Source organism: Triplophysa rosa, linkage group LG13 (genome assembly GCF_024868665.1).
Source record: "Triplophysa rosa linkage group LG13, Trosa_1v2, whole genome shotgun sequence".
Classification (NCBI taxonomy): Eukaryota; Metazoa; Chordata; class Actinopteri; order Cypriniformes; family Nemacheilidae; genus Triplophysa; species Triplophysa rosa.
Window position 1 is genome coordinate 20,236,768 of NC_079902.1, and position 12,138 is coordinate 20,248,905.

The 12,138-nt window shown below is 40.1% G+C and overlaps 1 protein-coding gene across 2 annotated transcripts in view; it reads right to left on the bottom strand.

The window, feature by feature from the left end:
- LOC130563665 (diacylglycerol kinase theta) overlaps positions 1-11,947 on the bottom strand; it is a 23,166-nt gene extending 11,219 nt beyond the window's left edge. For both annotated transcript variants that reach the window (XM_057349372.1, XM_057349373.1), the window contains exons 1-5: positions 11,195-11,947; positions 7,856-7,935; positions 1,549-1,648; positions 349-434; positions 102-227 (exon numbers count right to left, since the gene is read on the bottom strand). In XM_057349372.1, the coding sequence (XP_057205355.1) occupies positions 102-227; positions 349-434; positions 1,549-1,648; positions 7,856-7,935; positions 11,195-11,402 (600 nt within the window). In that variant the 5' untranslated portion in view covers positions 11,403-11,947. The remainder of the gene's footprint in view (positions 1-101; positions 228-348; positions 435-1,548; positions 1,649-7,855; positions 7,936-11,194) is intronic.
- Between the last annotated feature and the right edge of the window lie 191 nt (positions 11,948-12,138).

A 12,138-nucleotide genomic window follows, 5' to 3' on the forward strand; every position in this document is an offset into this window, starting at 1 on the left:
CATGAGAGCCCATTTACCTTCGTTCTTATCATTTAGTAATGAAGGCGTTTTTTGTGATGGTGAATTCAGGGTTGGGTGCACGGTAAAAACAACAAACTTACCGTAACGCCGCACCACTCGCATCTCATGCCAGCCAGGACGTCCGAGGAGCTGCAGGTGCGCCGGCAGACCTCACAGCGGGCACCTGAGGACACGTTGCCCTCCCGCCAGTGGTGCTGATACGTGTCCTATCAGAGCAGCATGGGGTGATGCGTTAGGACAATCCATGTGACCAATAAAAGATACGGAGATCAGTCAGGTTTATTCTCTGGTTGTGATGTTTTAAATGTCAGTAGTTGCGATACTCACAATGTCTTGACCTCCATCTTTGTGGCAGAAACGGCAGTCGCTGATGCTGAACGGAGCGCAGTCGCTGTGAACATGCAGCTCACACACTGTAACACACACGTGAGTTACAATTATGATGCGATTATCAGCTGTGTAATGTGACAACGGAGCATGTATCATCTAAAAGTAAAGCAGTCAGTGTATTCATCCATGTGAGGAAGCAGTGATACTCAAAAAAGTCTGATCAGTAGAAAAGGCCATTCAATTCATGTTATTGCGACAAAATGTGGGTGTGAGAATTAAAGACGGGGTCCAGTTGCAAGAAACCCCTTAAGTTAAAGAAACCCTTCATTCTAATTGTAACATTATTGTCACTGGGGGTTTTCTTAACTTGAGGGGTTTCTTGCAACAGGGCCCGCTTTTCTTCAGAGCTGCGTTTGCACCTTTTGTAAGAGAGAGTGAGCGTGAGAGAGAATGTGAATTTTCTTTCAGCTCTGTTCCTGGAAGCCTGCTGTAAAAGGCCATTCTGCTATTACCATGGCAACAGCTGCTTCCCAAACATGAACGTCCAGCGCACATAAATGAGCAACAACACAACATTAAAAAGAGGTGAGAAACTGAGGGAACAGATTGGGTTTAGGGAGAACGATATGACTCCTGATTGTACATACAGTAGAGGAATAATTCACACAACAATAAAACATTTTGTCATTGATTATTCACCCTCGTGTCATTCAAAACCAGAAACACAAAAAGAAGATATTTTGAGAAATGTGATTTTGAGTCCATACAATGGAAGTCAATGGGGGCCAATGTTGTTTGGTTACCAACATTCTTCGAAATACCATCTTTGTGTTCCGAAGAAGAAAATAAGTCATACAGGTTTGGAATGACACGAGGGTGAGTATTTTTGAGTCACTGCTTTAAAACAAGGAGGGCGGAGGATGTTGAAAACTGTGGGGAAGTGTAAGATATCACACCGAAGTTGTCAGAACCTATTCTGCATGTTATCTTTTTATTTTTCTTAGCTATAATGTAATCACATGTTACATAATAGCAAAAGCACTCTCCACGCGCTGACCCTTAAAAGTCTCAGAAGACTTCGTTTTTCTTCGTGTTTTTAATCATTAATGGAACAAAAATATAACCGTACACAGTGTTAATGCCATGTTTTGCCAATACCTCAATGTCCCCTTTCTTGCTTTACAAACACAAACACACCTTCACAGCGCAGGGCCGAGCTTCCTTCTAGATGCTTCCGACACACACAACAGAACCTCTTCTTCAGACCGGCTGGACCGAAGCAATGTGCTACAGGACCCTACAGTAGAACACAAACATAGAGATGAGCAATTCATATGACTAAAACCAGTGCTGTAGTACTCGAGTACGGACTAGTCTCGCCAAATGTTCTAGTTGGTCTGGACCGAGTCCGAGGATTTTTTTCTCCTTCCAAACAAAACCATTGATCAAGCATATATGTTTGCATTAGTTGGACTCTTGACTTTCATTAAGTTAATTCTCTTTCCTCTTGGAGTAGGTTACTTTTTGTGATGGGTATCAAGCTGTAAAAAAAAAGATAAATAATACCAAATGAAGTTGATGGCTGATTTGAGTGTTCTGTTCACAACGCTAAGATTCTGTGCCAAATTAACCCGGACGTTTTCCTGACATCAACACTCATCGTACAAACCTCAACGATGGTGATAATCATCAAACTAATTCAGATAAACAGATCAACTGCAATGCCAGCTGGGAGTCATGAATGAGTTTGTACCATGATGTTACCCAGTATGCCTTGCAGCGTGAAGCTTTCTTTTGTTGATTTCCACTATTGTTGAGTTTCATACACTGATTCTTGATGTCTGATTGATTCACTAATTTAAAGTTTTTGTGTGTGTGTGTGTGCGCGTGTGTGTGTGTGTATTTTCTGTCAATTCAAAGAAGTATAATAAGCCAATAAAGCCATACCACTGCTTTAATCTCACACTGTAGTGTCACACAATACTCATAAATCAATAACACAATGCACTCATGAGCAATTATTTAGGTAACTGCACAAAGACTACAATCATTTTCAACTGATCCCAATGGATCTTAGTTTTCATTGCCTCAACAATTGCATTTTAGCACACCGTTATAACAGAGAATGAAAACGTGAAATGTTAATACACAAGAATCAAGAACCCAACTAAAGCAAATACTGATAATGATGGTTTGTTGAAACTTCAACATTGAAGGGATAGTTCACCCAAAAATCATTTTGTCATCATTTACTCTCTCTCAGGTTGTTTCAAACCTATATAAATGTCTTTGTTCTGTTAAACACAAAGAAATATATTTGTACAAATGTTAGCGATTTTCAGTTCTGTGACATCATCCACTAGTAGGAAAGAAAAATGTTATATTTTGTTGTTCTGTTGAACACAAAGTGAGATATTTTGAAGAATTTAGGAACACAAACAGTTCTGGGGCACCTTTGACTACCATTACATTTTTCCTACTATGGCAGTCAATGATGTCACAGAATTGAAAATTGCTAACATTCTTCCAAATATTTTTCTGTGTTCATCAGAACAAAGTAATGTATACAGGTATGGAATGACATGACGGTGAGCAAATGATGACAGAATTTTCATTTTTGGGTGAACTATCACTTTAATTGCGGTTGCAAAAGTGATGTTGATTCAATGCAGTTAACACTGATAAGTCAACACGTTGAGAATAGAAACATTTTCCATTGGCAGCCAAGAATGTGATTGTTACGCTACAATATAAAGACTGAATATCTGAAGTTGCACTTCGGCTTTATGTGACTTTGGTGAAATTGCTATACCTCAAGTAAATAAAATGACCTACTTTGATCCGCTTTTTGATCATTACAAATAAAGTATGTGGTCTTGAAGAGGATTATTTTTTCTGTCTCTGTCTTGACTGTCTCATTTGGACTCGGTTTTGACTTGGACTTGAACCTCTTTGGACTTGACTTGGACTCGAACCTCTTTAAACTCGGTCTTGACTCGGTCTCGACTAGTCCTGGTCTTGGACTTGACAAAGGGGGACTTAACTACAGCCCTGACTAAAACAAAATTGTTTCTCAAGAAAAGGATGTTTTGGGTGCCAAATTCACCTTTCTAATACATTTGATGTTTCTCCTTTTAAAGGTCCAGTGTATATTTCAATTAACAATCATCATCGCACACCTGTAGTTAATAGATAGGTGCATAGGAAAAAAGAGCAACAGGTCCAAACATGAACAGAAGAAGAAAAAATCTCGCACATATTTAACTGATATTACATTTCGGCCTCATGACCTTCATCAGGCATAAAGTCCAGTGTATGAAATTTAGTGGCATCCAGCGGTGAGGTCGCGAATCACAACCAGCGGCTCACTCCACCGCTCACCCCTCCCTTTCGAAACACTACGGTGGCTGACACCGGACTAAGATGTCGCCACGTTTTCGTTTCTTTGCTGAAGGAGATAACGTATTTACGAAACGCGCTAGAGCAGTTTGTCCGTTTAGGGCTACTGTAGAAACAACATGGAGAATTCCATGTAAGGGGACCCGTGGTGTATGCAGATAGAAATAGCTCATTTAAAGATAAGAAAAACATAACGCTTCATTATGTAAGGTCTTTATACACCTCGGAAGACATAGTTGTGTATATTATCTTGCATTTCTGTCAATACATCCTCCAAAGAATTACGCACTGCACCTTTAAAACACTGTGTTAACCTCAAACTGCTGAATCAATGCTTGCATATGACACACCAGATGTGACATCACTTCCTGTCTCTGTGATGTGAATGGTGGGAATGAGTCGTGAGATGCGCATACTCTCTTCCTGTTCGAGAGGGGAAGTTGTAGATTTCTGGAGGGTACTTATGCTTTAAATAGCCATACAACGTCTTTTCCCTTTGACCTCCTGTACCAGCACAAAACTGAAGATACAGACAAATCGCCAACATCCAGTTTCAGATGACACCAATCCCCCCCCCCCAAGTGGAAATGCATATTTGATCTCTGTGTCACACAGCGATGTCCAATCCTGTTCCAGGACGATGCTGCAACACTACACACGATGTCTTGCTTTATCTGACCTCTATTTTTGCTCGATTAGTACTTCACTAACTAGATGGGTGTGTTAAATCACAATATACATTTCCGATGTCTAAAATATGGAACGACAACATGGTGAGCCTTTCAAGTTTTATACACCTCTCACGCTCTGTCGTAATATTTGTATAAAGAATATGAAGAGTGCCGCGTTAAACATGAGCCACTCTCAGATCTCAGATATACGGAAACCAAGTATAAATCACATTCTGATAAAAGCCTCACACAACACCGCAATGAAACCTAATCTGTCCACACGGTCCACAGAGCTAAAGTGCACTTACGCTTTAGATTGAAACCTGCTGACCTAAAACATACCCCTGTCTGCACTTGACAAAAGTCTAGATGACCTGCGAGCGGTTCTTCCACACTTCTACTTCCTACTGATTTACTAGTGGCATTCTCAAGCAAACTGGATCCTGATGTGACCCTGACCGGAGCCTTCAAAAACCCACAGCAACATGTTCTAATGTATTCAGTGAAGAAATGCATGCTTGCATCTGTAACTGATTTTATGAGAACAAGTATTTCATCAAAGCAGCTTGTAAAAGGAAAAGGAGCTGTCTGTCTTATATATAAACATCTCCAGGTACTTGCCTGCTTGATGTGCACGGCTACAAACTTTTTTTTAAAGTTCTAAAAGGTCTGTTCTGTTATTAGAAAGGAACAATGTTGGAGACGAGGCATTCTGGGTAAGGAGTACAAGCAACATCTGAACTTCCATCGTGCCCTTGAGCTAAAACGCCATGTGCTTACTGCATGTCCCGCAGCATTTAAGCATCCTTTAAAAACAAAACAAATTCCCACACACAGGAAAAACTCCCTTTCTTCAAGGACAAACTCCCTTTAGGGTATCTTTGTCGCAACAACTCGCTGCTGCTGACAATTTTTTTAAGTTGTTACATTTTTGCCAGACTGTTTTTCAAGGAGGCTGCAACAAATTGTTTTTCTTTTTTTCAGTTAATAGTAAAAGCCATTTAAACATCATAAGAAACTGTAATGGTATAATAGTGATTTATAAGTTGAGCTGTCAGGTGCAATTACAAGCGAAATGTCACTTGAATAAAGTAAAGATAAGTAACCTGCAATTTGACGTTTCAAACAGAGATGGCGATATGGAGGCAAAAGCTACAAACTGCATCTGTAATCTCTTATATAAGTCTCATACAGTTTTTTGGTTGATTTTAATGCTACACGAGTACAATAAAAGTTATGGTAACATAAACTTGTTTCTGTACTGCTGGGCAGAGTCGACTTTCATGTGACAGTTAATGACAAACGTTTAATCGCAGTGCAAAGTACTGTGCCAGATACGTGACAGATTAGTTGCGTCCCTCAAGATTTGGATATATGGCTTGGGAACACACAGAAAAATCGCTTGACATTTGCTCAGGCAAATCAGGATATTTAGGTGCTTGTGAAGGTGCCAGAAATCGAACTCGCTGATGTTTGCGAGCTCACAGACATGAGACAGCTGCTAAGAGACTTGGACTGCATTTATTTTCATAATGCTGAGAAACGTCACAGGCTAAAATAAACCCAGTCCACAGAAAAGATAAAAAAAACCTTACTCCCATATACAGCTTGCACACATTAAAGAAACAGTAAATTTATAAATTCTGTCATTATGCACTAACGTTTGGCTTTTGAAACCTGTGACTTTCATTTGTAATACACGAATAGAATGATAGAATGGTTCCCATTCAACTTTATATTCTGCTACACATCAACTTTGGTGTTCCATGAAGGAAATTAAGTCAAACGGTGCATTGTATTTTCAACGCACCCAAAATCTCTGACGACACACACACACACACCCGACAGCACGATGTGTCCTTGAGTTGCGGCCCATAACTCCCTGCTGCAGTCAATTATGTCCTGTCCAAAGAGAGGACACTTCCTAACTGACCCTACAGAGCATCCTACAGGACGTGACCTCATTTCCTGCCGTCAGCCACCATCACTCTGATCCCAAACGTGATTTACTCCTGCAAACGTCTTCTACCGCATAAGAATGTCACACGGGATTGGAATGACACAAAGGTGAGCAAATGATGACAGAATTTCATCTACATGAGGTGATACATAAACAAACAGAATTCTCACTGCCACATTGTCTCAACTGTAATAATGTTTCAGTTGTGTTTGTATTTCCTCAAAGACAGTTCAAAAAGATTGAGTTGAGGTTAATGGAGCAGTTGGCTGACTCACGCCTACAGACATTCATCCACCTACCAACCCACCCACCTACACGCATACATAAAAAGCACATCTCCATTTCCTTTCAACACCATACAATTTACCTTTACAAAAAAAGAATAAACCAAATTATAAAAAAATAAAACATTTATTATGCAATGCATTTATTAAAATGCATTACGTACATAAACTTCTAGAGGAGTATTGAAGGGACTCATTTTTCGTTCACCTCACTACCTATTGGTCTAAATGTGTTACTGTGGTTTTGTGCTCTGGGCGGCTATTGTCACGTCCTGCGGCTTCTCTGATGCGTCTGGCTGATCGACATCAATGCCCAAGGCTAACGCAAACAGTGTTTTCTGTGAACTCACCAACATGCGCGGCATCAACACATTTTGAGAGAAGGCAGCGAGCATTTTCTGTGGTTATTTTCTTGAGCTGTGAAGTTTGTCAGGCTACACATACACTACATCCTGTTTAGAAACACTTTAGCAGGTTTGCTTAAAAGTTTTTCTCAAAAACATATAGGCAGATGATGCTTTTAAGACGCCATCCTAACCATCATGGACCCTGACAGCTTTGGTCTATATACACTGCAAAAATTATAATTTATAGGAAAAAAAAGTCATAAAATAGTACAACTGTCCAAATGAGCAAATGCATTTATGAAAAATGCAGTGATTTGGAAAATGAACAGAATGTAAACAGGGTAGCAGAATTGAATACACAGCAAACACAAACATTAAGCTAATCATATTCATTAGAAAGAAACGTCCTGTTTGGGTGGTTATAGCTAAATCAGTTGTTATAAAAGCACAAAGGATGGTTGACACGTGGTCTTCACAAAACTCCTCAGCACAGCGGGAAGTCATCAGTAATTCATTATGAAGGATGGACAAAGAGCGACAGAGACGGCTGTGTTACTGAGCAAAATGCGTCCGGTCAATACATGAGAGCTAAATTATTTATTGCGGATGCAGGGAATAACTTCCTGTTTGTAAGGTGAATCGTAAACAGATAATTATGATCTCTCTTGTGTGATCATGCTCCGTCGACCTGCCTGATCATTCTTCATTATGTTCATAATTGTTCAAGACTTCATGTTCTGTTTAATTAGAGCATGCTTTCAGTATTCTCATGCCTCAATAATGGAATATTAGCCAGTGGTATATAAAGACGCTTGTCCGGCATATCAAGTGTGGTTCACTTACCCGAACCTGTGTGGGAGCCATGCATGAACACACGGTCCTGATGTGCTTTATACACTTCTCATGGGACATGAAGTTACACACTGTAGACAAAGAGAGAGAAAAGTCATTCAGGTACATTTTATCAGTATCTACATTTACGTTTATGCATTTGGAAGATTGAATCCAAAGCGACTAATTAAACCCACATCCTTTTGTGTTGCTAAAGCAATGTTCTACTATTTGAGCTATAGGAAAAGTCCATAAGAACAATAAACCTGATGGAGTATTTTAAAGGTCCAGTGAATGAAATTTAGCGCTATCTAGTGGTGAGGTTGCGACCAACGGCTCACTCCACCCTCCCCGTCGATGCACCACAGTGGCTGAGACGGGACTAAGATACCGTCACATTTTGGCTTCTTTTCCAAAGGAGATAACATATTTACGAAACTTGCTCTGTAGAGCAGTTTGTCCGTTCAGGGCTACTGTAGAATCAACATGGTGAATTTCATGCAAGGGGACCCGCGGGGTATGTAGGTATAAATAGCTCATTCTACGGTAATAAAAACGTAACACTTCATTATGTAAGGTCTTTAGACACCTCGGAAGACATAGTTATGTATATTATATTGTATTTCTGCTAATAGATCCTCCAAAAAATTACCCACTGGACCTAATTCAAACATTCAGAAAGAGGATAGAAACAAAAGCTATAATTGTTTTAAGTGCAAAATATAGCACTATAAAGTGCACTTTTTGAAAATAATATTTTGGAAAATAAATTGGACTCGAATTGAATTAATTGCTAAAGAGAATAGTTTGCACCAAAGACAAGAGAACTGATATGCAAGCTACGACAACAGTGAATACACCAGCAGTAATCGAATCCTGTAATCGAGTCCTCTGTCAATCTCAGTACAGGATGAACATGACCGACGCATTTGCTGGTTCTGCATGCTGCTTACCAGAGACAGGAAGTGATCTCGCCGGTCAGGCTGAGCCCCTTTCACTACCACAACCACAAGAAGAAAATGTTCTAAAGGGTAACTGAAAGGAACTGGGCCATCAACGTAAACACTAACTACGCTTGTGAAATCAGAAAAAGATAAAAACTACAAAAAAAAAGATAAAAGACATCAAACTGATGTTCTTTCATATCAACCTTTGCAATTGGTTCATCAGTGTTTTTCATCCGATACATCTTAACAGGGTAGTTCGCCCAAAAATAGCTGTCATTTATTTACCATCATGTCATTCAAACGTGTAAGACTTTCTTCTTTTGTCTTTATGTCCATACAATGGAAGTCAATAGGGGTCGATGTTGTTTGTTTACTAACGTTCTTCAAAATATATTCTTTTGTGTTCTGCAGAAGAATAAATGTAATACAAGTTTGGAGGGGTAAGTATCCCTTCATTATACAAAAACTATCAAGAAGGCCTTTAAGCCTAGTAGGCCTATAAGATAGCCTGATTCACACCAATACTTGTTTATTTCAACATAAAACTTAACATGCGATAACCATGCCTGTTTGGATTAAAGAAACATTACATTATTGACTCACTCAAATTCTTTGTCAACTACCCCAAAATCAATGGTTTTCCTGTAGCTCGGCAGTAAAGCATGGCTTTAGCAAAGCCAATGTTATGGGTTTGATTCCTGATCAATTCTATAGCTTGAATCCACTGTCCACTTCAGATAAAAGCATCTCCCAATTGCATAACTGTAAATACATTTATTGATCTAAGACTTCCAGGCTACTAGACTCCTAACTGATGCATTACGCAGACTCGAGGTACAACGACACGCGTGCCTGTTCATGTTCTACTCTCATTCGATCCGGCTAGAGCATCCAGCCTGCCTTGACACTTCATTGGACTATGTGTTGCTATGCCAACCTAGAGGAGTCGATCACGACTTCACTGCATCTCGTTACGTAACAGAAACGTCTCATTTCTTCCCAACTCTGCCTGGTAACATCCATGTTGTCAATCAACATCTGCTTACACACCCTCCCATTCTCAAAGGACAACGTAAATCTGATACAAATTGTATTATAGATAAATTGTGGTTAAAGCCTGTGAATCGCATCACGGTGTGAATTTATCTCTGTCTGAAATCATTAACAGGTATTAAAAAGTCAAGAGAAGCTGTAGTTTATGTATACTCAGGAATCATTTATGCATTTTGTAGATGCCTTTTTCCAAAGTACATTTTTAAGTAGGTTGTGGGAATCAAACCCACAATCTTTGCAATGCTAACACACAATGTGCAACCCAACCAAATGTTCACAGTGTAAAACTACATATTTTGAATATCTATTCAAGTCGGTGGATTGACTAAACTAAGAAGCTGTGTAAATCTAGGCTGGTTTCAGTTTAATCGATCTGGTCCATTTCTTTGCAGGCATTAACATAAAATGCGTTCTTGCATGCAAAAACAGTTGGACAAAATGGACGGCAACACAAACATTCCTTACACCGTTTTTCTAACCACTAATTGACTCACTAACCACATTTGGTTAGGTGATTCATGTTATTGAGAAACTGTTGGAGAACTGGTTCAAGAAACGCTTGGGTTGTGCTATAGAGTATCCGTTACATTTATGCATTTTTGGCAGACGCTTTTATTCAAAGCTTTTACCATTTAACAGCTTTTTTTTTTAGATGATATTTAAAAGTATCAATTCAGTAAATGACACAAAATTGACTCAGACTAGGATAGAATAACCCTGGCGTAAGCTAAAATGCTGAACAACCTACCGACATACTATTTACTCAAATGTGTCAACTGTGGCTCTGTTCACATCTTAAGCGACATAAGTGAAAACAGTACAGATCTTCTCACACTGTCACAGACCTCCATCAATTAGATGGATCGTATCAAAGTGTCTCCAGCACAAGATTGGATAATTACAGACTCCTATCCAACAAGAGAAGGGTGATGGATCGATATGGATCAATCTGTCTTCTCAAGCTAAAAGACAACATATTCAATCATTCTGCAGAAAGGGAGGCGTGGAAGAGAGAGAGCGAGATCTACATGGGCTGCACATCCTCATCTAGATTTCTTACATCACATTCTGGCACGTGCAAAGATAATAAACTGTCAATCAATCAAAGCAGGCTGCACACTAAAACATGAACTCGCACTCTAAAGGACATGATTAAATGATCCAATTTTTATAATAATACATTTCATTTAAGATGTTTATGAGGTAAACAAACAGAAAACAGAAAGCTTCTAAGAGAATCCATGGCGATAACCGCGATATATGCTATCTGCCAGTACCGCGCTATTGCATACATCACAGTACCACAGTAACATCTGACAGCATCTCTTAACACTTTTGTTGTCAATCTTACCTTCACAAACAAACCCGACAATGCCCCATATAAAGTCGCTGCAGTGATGGCAGAAGGTCGGTTTGGTCAGGGTCACTTTCCGAAAGCAGTGTCCCGGAGCATTGACCGAATACCGCGTCTTTGAAGCGGGCGACTGCTGAGCCTTCTTCCTCCCGGCACTCGGGCTCGAGCTCGGGCTGTCGTGCTTCACCCGACCGCCGTCTGCCATCTCATTCACTTCCAATAGAAATCCAGCGCAAAACGAGATTCGCTTTTGTGGACGAATGTGATTTAACAGCTCCAGCTATGTGAAACCGAGCCGAGTCATCACTGAATAAAGTACATGTTTCTCTTCTCCTCTCTCTCCCGCTATGTATCAACAAGAATCGGAAACCCGCCGTGTGTAAAGCTAGAATCAATACATAACAGAAAAACGCTTCAATCAAAGCGCGTCTCTGTTTCTGTCAGCGCTTAACTGTATGACCATCCTCTACCCAGACAGCCGTGAAATCAAATCAATTTCCCAAATATATGAAAAGAAATATCAGCGACGGAAACCAGCGGTCCACACATCCAGAGAAGCTTTGACAACGAGATGAAAAACAAAGCCACCGCGTGCACATGTATACAGCGCGTCGAGGTTGTAATCCGCGTAAACCGGGGATCGTCTGCGATGGTTTTCACTTTTTTAGAGAAGACGAGAAATACCGTAACTTCCGCTTGTAGTGTAGCTCCGGTCAGACGGAGCGAGGGCGCGCGCACACACACGCGACCTCCACAGGCTGTTTTTAGAATGCGGAATTCCGTATTGACGTGATATTCTTTGGAGAGGGTTCCACGCAAAACACACGCCCCCAAGTTCTCGCGCACATACAGCGATACATACACACAGTACATTATTTTTGCCATGTTGGGGATCTCTAATATTTATCACAGCCTTTACAGAGACTTTTAGGTTTTCCCTT